General features: G+C 33.8%; 1 protein-coding gene across 1 annotated transcript; it reads left to right on the top strand.

Annotated features, from left to right (window-relative positions):
- Positions 1 to 4,401: 4,401 nt before the first annotated feature.
- Positions 4,402 to 11,325, top strand: LOC120340222 (mitoferrin-1-like). The gene is made up of 4 exons (XM_039408517.2): positions 4,402 to 4,820; positions 9,333 to 9,558; positions 10,096 to 10,152; positions 10,274 to 11,325. The coding sequence occupies exons 1-4, from the start codon at positions 4,647 to 4,649 to the stop codon at positions 10,912 to 10,914; spliced, it is 1,098 nt and encodes a 365-aa protein (XP_039264451.1). The 5' UTR covers positions 4,402 to 4,646; the 3' UTR covers positions 10,915 to 11,325.
- The last annotated feature ends 340 nt before the right edge of the window (positions 11,326 to 11,665 follow it).

The raw sequence follows: 11,665 nt of genomic DNA on the forward strand, positions 1-11,665 counted from the left end.
AAGAGTGCTTTTGCGAGTTGGCGCCTGTAAAATGGGGTATGTGTTACAAACCATCCTTATGATTCATCGCATACAACAATCTTTTTTTTTAAAGTACCGGTAAAGAATTTCAGGCTAGTCTATCACGGCTATTTCTACACTAATTTTTATTACTGCAATCAAATTAAAACTCCTAGGAAGACAGAGTGATCATTGAATTATCTGATTTATATTTAAGTTTCCGAAACACAACTGAAAACTAACGAATAGAGTTCAAAAACGCGAAAACGAGGTAATGTTTACAACCATACTTGAAAATCTGTCTGAGTGAGAAAAGTGTCTGAGCGGATGCGAAAAGGGGGCATTGTTACGTCACTTTTTGCATCTTGCTGATTGGCCAATGTCACGAAGTAAACAAGGAAAACGATGCTCGGGGAAAGGTCCATTGCAGCTAGGGTTGCCAACTATAAAAAGTTTCAATAAAGGACATAGATTACCGTCATCATTTATTTTGTAACTTGCAGGAAAGAACAATATAAAACAATGAAATACAAATTATCTACAAGCTAAAAGGATATATTATATAATCTTCATGTGTTTTTCATGTTCATTTAACATTGACCCAATCAAGCTCTAATTTTGCAGTTGCATAAGTTTATAATTCTTAAAGTTATATTTGTTCTGACTCTTTGCTGACTTCAGCAATTGTAGGTCACGTTTTATTTTTTCCAAAAATTCCCAACACGTATCTTTCAAGTTGAAGTATAATAAAAGCTCACTTTTCATTAGTTGTATGAAGCATCTGTTCCTTTCACTGCGCCATTTAAATGACATTACACTAAAAATGCGTTCACAATAAGCTGAGGTTTCGGGAATAGAGAGCACAAATAAAATTATTTTGAAAACATGAACACACTTAAGATTGCAATTTACCGCTTGTAATTTTGTATTCTGTGAACAGTTAGTGCTTTGAATCGTGCCAAAATTTGTTTGAATGAGTGCAACTTCATCAAATAGGTCATCCATATTCAAATTAAGTTTGTCTTTCAGCTTCAAATGCTCTACAATTTTTACAAGTGTCTGAAATTCTGGAGAAAAATTATCCAAAAGAGATAATTTTCCAAATGTTGAATTACTATCAAAGTCAAATCATTTTTCTAAATACGTTATTGCAGAGTTGAGAAATAATCAAAAACCTTCAGTTGCCTCTTGAGTTTCAGCAGCACTCACATTTGCAAGAAGTTGGTGAACATCATACCCAAAAATATTAATTATCAGATGGAGATTTTAACCTATTTCTTAATTTAGTAAGAACAATGAAAACATACGCTGTTGAAGTTTCATTTTTTCCAGTTCTTAAACAGCTAATTTAAATATCTCCATTACATGTTGTGAGAATATTAAATACATTTCAATAAGCTGAAGAACTTCTGACTCCTTTTCAATCATAAGAAGTTTAAGTAATTATCTGGAACATTCAGCTGGTCTGCTCAAGAAATAAAAACTCAAAGCTTTCCAAGAAAGTAAGGTTCTTTTGATGCATGAGAGCAGAGATAGCCACGTAGTAGGTAGCCTACATGATGCAGAATTTCATGAAATTCCGTCTCTTTTGTTTTCGTCTTTTTGCTGACATTGAGACATGACTGTAAATTTTCAAGACAATATTTTCAATGTCAGCATTTAAATTTTTCTAAAGCAAATTACAATGTATTGTGTACAATGTGTGCACTGCAGTTAGTCTTAATAATACCATCACTTAGGCTAGTGTGCGAACATTAGTATAAAGAGAATGTTTTTCTCCAAAGTTTTTTTTTTTCTCCAAAGTTGCAATTTGCGTTATCTGCACTTAAACAAAAAACTCTTTTCCAAGCAAGTTGTAAATTGTTCATAGTGTTTTTCAAACAATTGAACATTCCATCCGCACTTTCATCTGCATTCTCGAAAAAATCAATAATATAGGTAACTGTGCCATGTTCCAAGCTAAAATAAATTTTTTTTTTGGCTATTTGAGCCGGACCAAAGCAAAATTAAAAAGAATAATTAAAAGCTTCAAATACATAAACGGAGGCGATTTAAGAACGGAACAATATCAAACACAGTACTATAACCAGTATATATTTACGCTATAACTATCGGGCAAAACGATGTTGGAAAAAATAAAGGACAAATATCATCTTAAAAAGGACAAGGACAAAAATCTCAAATAAAGGATTGTCCTTTGAAATAAAGGACGGCTGGCAACCCTAATTGCAGCTTTTCCTGGACTAATTTTTGAATATTACAACTGAACTAAAGCTCATCGGAAGATATAATGATAATTAAATTACTTCATTTACAACTAATTTTTGGAAACACCACTGAAAACTAGCAAATAACACGCAAAACCGCGAAAACGAGACAATGATTACAATCATGCTTGAATATTCGTCTTAGCCAACGACTAACATACCGGTCTTAGCAAACGAAATGTCTGGGCAGTCGAAAAATTTACAATTGTTATGTCATCGCAGACTTTTTGCTGATTGGTCATTGTTAGGGAAATGAACGAGGCAATCGATTTCCGGGGACGGAAATTCGCCTCGCGTCGACGCAAATCGTCTCCCTCGGGCGGTTACGTGAGGAGGCGCCAACTTGTGCGTCCAATTTTAGCTGAATCACGCAGCTTATTTCGGCAATGCTTTCCCGCAGACAGACGCGCCACGCGGCTTTAGCTTGTACTTGCAGTTGGCCAGAAAGTGATGGAATTCGTAGCTCTTCATCTTTGACAATACCTACTGAAATATGATAAAAGTACATTCTGACATTTAGTTTTGCCGTTGGAAGTTTTTTATTGAACAAATTGCAGGTTGTGCTACGGCACTGTTGCGTTAAAAATAGTCTATCATTTTATTGATACCGTAACGATACCGGTGCTGACAGACTAGCGGCACTGTATTTCTGTATTTAGTACCGGTATACTGGTATACGTATAGGTCTGTCTATTGACTACCGGTATCAGATCTAAGCAGGCTGTAAGTGCAAACTTTTTGCTTTCGATAATATTATCAGCCTTGCAATACTGCAATATGACTTTAGTAGATTTGATGATTATTTTCATACGGGTCTTACTACTTACTGAATACAGCGCGAAACACCGCAAAGAGCGCAAAACAGCGCGAAACAGCGCAAAAGAGCGCGAAACAGCGCAAAATAGCGCGAAACAGCGCAAAAGAGAGGAAAACAGCACGAAACAGAAGGAAACCAGCGCAAAACAGAGGGAAACAGCGCAAAACAGGAGACGCAGTCATTACCATCTCCTGCCACGAAAGAACCACGGCGCCTCTCGCCATGGTTTTATGGCGCTATTTCCGGCATATTTACAAGGTTTTGTACCGGATTATAGGTCATCATGCGAAATTTTATCTACCTTTTTGGTGCTCCAGAAGTATGTGCAGCAATATGTCGCACAACCTGAATCCGCTACACACACACACGCATACTATTTTCAGGTTGTGCGCCATCTTGGTGCACATACTTCTGGAGGTCCCTTTTTACCTAACCCTAACCCTAAAGCCAACCATATCCATATGGAAAATGTTCTAAATTATGGTACCCAAAATGTGTCACCAGCAGGGGCAGACCTGCCATTACAGCATTACTGGCTACATACGTTGGTTTGTGTTTTTAATTTGCTGCCGTGGTACTCCAACTCAAAACAAGGTGCCCCGAACTCATTGCAAAATTTTTTTCTGCTTCACCCTGTTTCCCTCTGTTTTGCGCTCTTTCGCGCTGTTCCCGCACTGTTTTGCGCTGTTTCCCTCTGTTTTGCGCTGTTTTGCGCTCTTTGCGGTGTTTCGCGCTGTATTCAGTAAGTAGTAAGACCGTTTTCATACTGTACCTGTATGCAGGTATGTCACTGAAAATTGCTGCAGTAGTATAGGATATCTATTGAATGTGCTGTGAAATTATATGTTTTTCAGTTTTTACTGGTTTAAAGAAAACATTCGTATTTTCTCTGTAGAAGTTAGTTGCATTTTGAAACGACCCAAAAATAAAATATTGTTGTAGATATAAAACTCGTCAAAAGTTCTAACGCCACTTTCTGACTTCATAAAATCAAGTACCATTTGAGATATTTCCCAAATTCCTTTTATTTCTAAATAATCGGAACTGGACGTTGCTGCAATGATCAGTATTGCAGGGGAAGAAGCGTAAAGTGGTGTTGTACGCTGGTCACTTTAAATCCTTTTGCAAATTTTCACTTTCTACTTCAGTCTATTACAAAGAATAACTCCCAAGCAAGACTGCGTTAATCAGTTCGTTGAGCTTTGTTGAAGGTGGTGAAAGTGGTAAATGAGTAAATTATAAATCTTATGATTATGTAATATTGTATGTAAAATGTTACTGTTTTTTTTTTCATTATCATCTTACCAACTTCATTTCAGTTTACAGCAGTACATTAGGCCTAAGTTACATAATTCAATAAATAAGTCCATCAGGATTGATTTCAGATACAACTTCAAAATAATTCTATTGAGTACAGAATAATATGGATTTTTAATGAATGGCATTAACCTGGATTATTTATTTTTTCTGGATTTACCACTTTCACGATACCTGGCAGGACTTAGAATAATTGGTAGTTCGTAATAATCAAACTGCACAAGTGGGCATTTTGAGCCTGTTTCATGTCTGTATTAATTCCATCAGAACAAACTGACAATAAAACTATATTTCTTGATATGGACAATGACGAATACGATTCTTTACCAGAAGAATGGCCTGTCAGAACTCATATGCTTGCTGGGGCCGCTGCAGGAATTTTAGAACACGCCACCATGTACCCAATCGACTGTGTAAAGGTCTGGTATTTTCATACTCGAATTTGGATATATATTTTATTCATCTTGGATATTTCTAAATCTTTATCATTGGCACAGCTGGATTGATCGTTGAAATAAGTATTTTATGTCCAGTTTGACATGCAAAATGAATTTCATGCTGTAAAGGTTGTGATGTTCTGCAGCAGTTATCATACAGGATAAGTATTATAATCTAAAGCAGTGGTTTCCAAACTTTTCAGAGTTGGGACCCACTATTTATTACCACAGCTTATGTCGACCCATCTCGTGATTTTCTACAATGTAATTTTATTTTTGATGAATGAACACAAAAGACCTCTTCCAAAAAAAAGTACCGTAAATCTGAATCCTGTCTAAATTTCGGGGAAGCACGGTAAGAAGTGCGGTACAGTGTACAAACCTGCTATGCGTAAAAAAGCCACATGGTCATTCTTTGTGTAGCAAATTTTTGTTCCTTTGAGAAGATCGTAAAAAGGAAACTCTCACAGATTGGAATTTAATTTCTTTTGTTTTTTTGAAGATTTATGTATTCGAGTTGCCACCGATCCTAGCCACCGACCAGTATAATTAATCAAAGTTTTCTACAGCTTTTCACGACCGACCAAGATTCCTTTTGCGAACCACCAGTGGGTCGCGACCCATAGCTTGGGAACCGCTGATCTAAAGTGATATATTATTAAAAAATCAATCAATTTTTACTTAGTTACAAGGGTGTGGAGGCAGTACCGAAGTCGTATTTTCAAACCTCTCGGAATTAGGAGTCTGTGCTGAAGTAGAAATTTACAATTTTTAGAGTTGGGGGTCAGAATAGGAATTTTAGATTTGTATTGGTGGTAATCGAAATAAAAACAAGGTAAAAATTTACAACGTAAGCTAAAAAAGTATTTAGTTGATCAATCATTTTCAAAATCCAATTAAAGAAGTCTTGCACCTGGCCACAGTTTCTCTGGTCAAAAATTTCGTTCGTTCAAATAAATTTTTCTGGATTTATTTCGAATGTCAGATTGGTAAGGTGTGTCTGTAATTTGAGTTTTTATGTAACTAAATTTAAATCAAAACAAATAATTCTAAAATAATTCATCAGTGTTAATGATAACCTATGTTAATCCACGATATGCTTTTTCATTGTGAATTATACAATCAAATGGGGGTAAACATAATGAGCTTGATTCAAATAGTTTTGAATTCTGAAACCAAGAAAGTGTTTTATATAATTTTGGCAATGAGCGTTATAAATGACAGAAAAAGTAAATTGAAGTATGGGTGGTGTTGTATGTCCCTCTTTGAGTTGCACTTGTCAACAAATATCTGGAGTGTATTGAACCGTAGCGAGTCAAGCGATACTTAGAAATGACTACAACGTCACTAGATAGGTGTTTTTCTTCCATTGTCATGTTGCAACTTTCAACCCATTATGAAATCTTTCTAATGCAGTGTCAAATTGTCTTTATATAATTGTTTTTCTATTCACTTCACAGTAAGGTTTGAGGTATGATGTTATTGACAATAATTTCAATTTGTATCTGACTAAATGTTTGAATATATAAACTCAGAATCTCTTTTAATTAGTTTTGTCATCCTTTTAAACATAAATCATGTTTGTAGACTATAATATTCTCATATTGAGGTTGAAATGCGGTTACTGAATCGAGGATCGGTACTAGTTGTATTCTTAAGCAAATATTTGTATATTTAGTTTTAGAGCATCATTTCTACAGACCATGCCACGAACTACCAAGTACTAACCCATAAAGCAAACAGAAATATTATGAAACCACTGCTGTGTCATGGCCATAAAGGGAATGAGAATGGTATTTAGGACAATTGTTTGAATTGGTCTTATGACTAGGTCGGCTAATAACTCAGTCTTACTAGAAATCAATCAACTGAAATGCACCCAAATAAGGTCTTTCCAACTCAATACATCTCAGCTGGAAAATCTGTCTTAACCAGGTATCTGTAACATGGGGAAAATTTGCCCCCTGGGTTAAATCTTCTTATTTTTAGGGGTAAGTAAATCCAAAGTAAAAACAATAAAAAATCAAATCTAAAGCTTGAATGCGTCTCCACCAGACATCGAACAGCTATTTGCCAATAAAAAAAGTCAGCCTTCACTTCAAATTAATATAATGGAGTAATTTGTAAATTTATTTTCTCTTCAAATGAGCACCGTATTGAGTCTATAGGTGGTAAATCTAGTAACCAACATTTCTACGAGGGTGAAAATTGCAAAAAAGATCAAGATCTGAACAATGTAGACAAGCACAAATTTAATTTAATGTAGTGGCTGAGTAGCAGTTCAGAAATTTATTACATAACTGAATTTATTAAAAAGTTTACTTTTCAATTTCATTTGGATATCCCCAGATAGTAATAAAACTGTTTACTATTAATTCAGAGTACTTATCTGTTAATATTTAACTAACAGCATTCACTCTTGCTGCCCTATCATTTTATTACCCGTTGCAGAAATTACCAATGGTCGAAATATTTCTATTAAAATATGGGCCAAAACTCACAAAATATTTTAATATATTTCGTATGAGAAAAAATTAGAAAAAACACGAGACCTTCATATAAGTTATACGAAACATTAGTTAATTTGGTTAATTATTTAATCAATATAATAAAATAATATACCTCTGATTAGTTTTTCTAAAAATCTATATTTTGACGATAAATTCTTCAACATTATGAACGTAAAAGCAAATAAATGCAATATTCGACATAAGCAGCTGTGTACTATAAATCATTATTTGCAAATCTAATCTCTCATTTCTATTCTATTTATGATTTATATTATTTGCTATTTTTCATGAAAATGCTTAATCAAGCATTGATAAATATACACATTGTTATACCACACGCATAATTTTGATTGTATTCAGCAAGAAAATTTAATGTCCATGCCTTGAGCAAAAACAGAAAACTAATATTATGTAATCTCAATCAGATAAAAACGAACCATATTATATGCTATCAAGCCCATTGAGAAATTATTTGAATAATGCAAGGCAATAAGTTACAGTAAATATATTTACTTTTATTAGAATATTTTTAATTATATATGTAAATTGAAGTTTTTAAGTTATTAATCTTATAGTATGATGTCATAAAGAAAATAAGGGGTCAATTAGGGTGGTCTGTTTTTGAGTTGAAAATTTTGCTTTTTGATACTGATGAGATCATTTTAAGTTTTTGACCAACTATTGTGTAATATCGTTTTGAAAACAAAATGGCATTGGCTGCAGAGGAAGTAAATTGCAGACACACTAGTTTGGATTATGTAACTCAATATTACATAATCTCGAAAGTACAGCACAATGATATACCGGTATATGGTTAAAGGCATACATAATCGTGCTTAACAATTCTGCACTTTTTTTTTTAATTCACAAAAATACATCTGGGAATTTAAAAAAATTTTCTGATTCAAAATTTTTTAAGATGTATCCTACACATAGAACATGTTTGATAAAATGAAAGTCAGAAAGGATTGATTTTCCAACCCTAAGACATCTTTCACTTGATGTGTCAATTTGGAAAAGAGTGTTATACTGTGCAAACATAGTTCTTTTCTCAACAAGTTTGGATAATGTTATTCACTCAAATAGATTTCAAAATTCAATGGTTTACTTCGATTAGTGTTGTTATCGCCTTTTAGTACTAGTATGAGGGATTCAATATCACCATGACGTTGCATTATTCAATACAATAGACGTGGTCTATTTGAAACACATGCATCATTTACCCTTGTCTGAGACGAGTGATGTACATATGATGTCATGCTTGATGACGTTTCTGTTCGGTTTTTGCCGAAATCTGATGAGCAAAACTAATTTGTATTGATTAAGGACGTTTAAAGACATTAAAACGTTAACAGTTTTGGAAGATTTAGTCAAAATATTATAATCATGCCCATGCTATACATATACTGGCAGAAACTACAATTCTAATTTCTAACTACTAAGCTGTGAATGCTTAATATTAGATGTTTATATATATTGAGCTATTATTTGTAAAATTAAAAAAATGCTGTAAATTCACCGTCATTTCATAGTAATTTGCAGGGTTTGTTGAATGTTGCATTTGGCTGAATTGGACTTGAAATAATATAATATGAAATTGTCAATCTTCGATTCATTCTTTATAGGGTTGGGTGAATAACTTGAATGTAAATAAATGAAACTGCCGGTACTTAAACTTTATATTCTACAAAATAGCATTAGGTATGATTTTCGAGACTTTTCTTATCACATGTCTTCACTGTATGGAATAATGGTTCACTTTTGAATTAGTCCTTTCAAATCAATAAACGATCCAATTCAAGTAATACTAAACCAACGAAAATGGTTTCGCTAAATCAGTACGAGTGTAAATTTTTGATATATTCCTCAAGTATGTAATCTTTACCTATATGTACTGTATGAGTGATTTTATTAGAAGGTAGACCCTGGCTGGTGATGCTCGTTCAACATTTCTGATTATTTATCGAATTGCTTTTGCTTGCAGACTCAGATGCAAAGTATAGAGAAGGTCCGATACAACAGTGTTTATAATGCTCTTTCAACAATATATATGAAAGAGGGTTATCGGAGACTTTTAAGAGGAATGAGTGCAATGGTATTCGGAGCTGGACCTGCTCATGCGATGTATTTTGCTTGTTATGAAAAAGTGAAACACCATACAACAATATATCTCAATGGGAAAAATAAAAAAAATTCAAGTTTGGCTAACGGTGAGTATTTTACAGTATAATTTTGCGGCTGTGTGGATTTCTATACTATATCGGACTTCTGCTTCTTATATTTTGAGTTTAGTCTTATCATTTTAGTTTTTGATGTAAATGTTCAAATGGTAAAAATTAAATTAACAAATACGTGATGTTTTCGAAAAAATTGTATATTGTATAAATTACTATTGCCATCATGTCGAAAACAAAAACGCTCTTTCCTGTACTGCAATATGATGCAATTGATAGAACAGTCATACACACACAGTGCAAAAGTTATAGTAAATTCGTATGTTTTAAAACCTGGAAGAATTCTACTCTAATTTCTTTCCGCCATTAACTTTTCAACATATTCAGCATTTTTGATAGCTACCGAATTATTAGGAATCTATTTTTACCGATACTGGTGTACTGATAATAGTTATTATCTGAAACCGGAATTATGGTATGTGTGAAACTGTAGCTGGCATGTTGTTGATAGTTGCTTAGACTAGGTTTCCCGACAGTGTGTAGACATTATCTTTAATTGTGATATATTTTTAGGTTTGGCTGGTGCTTCTGCAACGATATTTCACGATATAGTTATGAACCCGGCTGAAGGTATGCTTAAAAATTGTGTTTGTGTTCATGACCTTCACATTGAAGTATTATAATATAAATTTGCTATTTCTATTAAGATTTATCGTTCTGCATGTCTAATATAAACTTTTTTATTTTTCAGTAATCAAGCAAAGAATGCAAATGTATAAATCAAAACACAAAACTCCTATTCAATGTATTAGTGCTACCTTGAGGACAGAGGGAATCCGTGCATTTTATCGTTCGTTTCCAACTCAATTACTAATGAACATACCCTTTCAAACCGTCCATTTTGTCGTGTACGAGTACACTCAGGAGATGATAAATACGGACAGAACTTATAACCCAATATCTCATGTTTTGAGCGGAGCTGCAGCAGGAGCATGTGCAGCTTTTGTAACAAATCCATTAGACGTTTGTCGTACTTTACTAAACACACAAGAATTTAATCATAATGGTTCACAGAAGATGCTCGTAAGTGGATTGCGAGAAGCCTTAGTCACAGTTTTTCGTACAGATGGCTTGCGGACTTTTTTCAGAGGTGTTACAGCAAGGGTGTTATATCAAATGCCATCCACTGCTATATCATGGTCTGTATATGAACTGTTTAAACATTTACTTTATGCACAATCTAAGCAAAACAAAGTGGATAATGAATCATCAATTACCCATCCATCCTCACACCCTAGAGATATTTCCTTTCAGACTACACCAGTATGTGCATCTCCTACTCGTTCTGGAGCTGTAATGACAACATCTGCAATACAATACAAAGAGGCATAAGTTCCACAAATTTTATTATTGTAAGCTATTATCAAAAACTGTGATGGGTGCAGATTACTGTATCCATCGTCAGTGTGATGCCAAAATAAGCAAAACAAATTTTTATTCAAATCTATCCTATCTATCTGTTAATAAGTTTCAGGCTTATGCCTTCCTCGTATATATTCTTTGTGCCAAAATGTGTCTAGATGAGGTTTATATTCGCAACATAATTAACAAAAAGTGCTCTGATTGAGAGTAGCAATATCACGGGCAAATGTAAATCTTTGTGACGATGTAGAATGTGTGAGGACATAAGTACTTGGGCTTGTATTTGTTACAGTGTTGTCTAATTCAATAGAACAATAATGATATTTTAATATCCGTACTCTTGAATGAAACGTAAATAAAAAATATATTTAATTTTGAAAATTGTTTAAATTAGATTCTTTCATCATCCCCAGATTATGCTATTTCATTTCGCCCCATTTTTTCTGCAATGCAAATCTGCACTGGTAGAACAGGTTTTCGAGTCGAATCATTAGTTTATTAGACAAATTTATGAAGACCGACTTACTGAACATCTGATTGGTGTTGTTCTGGAATGTTTGTATCCCACAAACAGCAGTTGCTTTACAACTGCACTTGTAGTTATGTTATTTAAATTGCCCTTATTGAGTTCTGATATGTTGTTGTATTGCTTTTGTTATCGATTCAAAATGTTGTGCCTCCAAAATAAAAATAGTGGCCGTACAGATGTGACTTATATCTC

This window comes from Styela clava, chromosome 9 (genome assembly GCF_964204865.1).
Source record: "Styela clava chromosome 9, kaStyClav1.hap1.2, whole genome shotgun sequence".
In the NCBI taxonomy this organism is placed as follows: Eukaryota; Metazoa; Chordata; class Ascidiacea; order Stolidobranchia; family Styelidae; genus Styela; species Styela clava.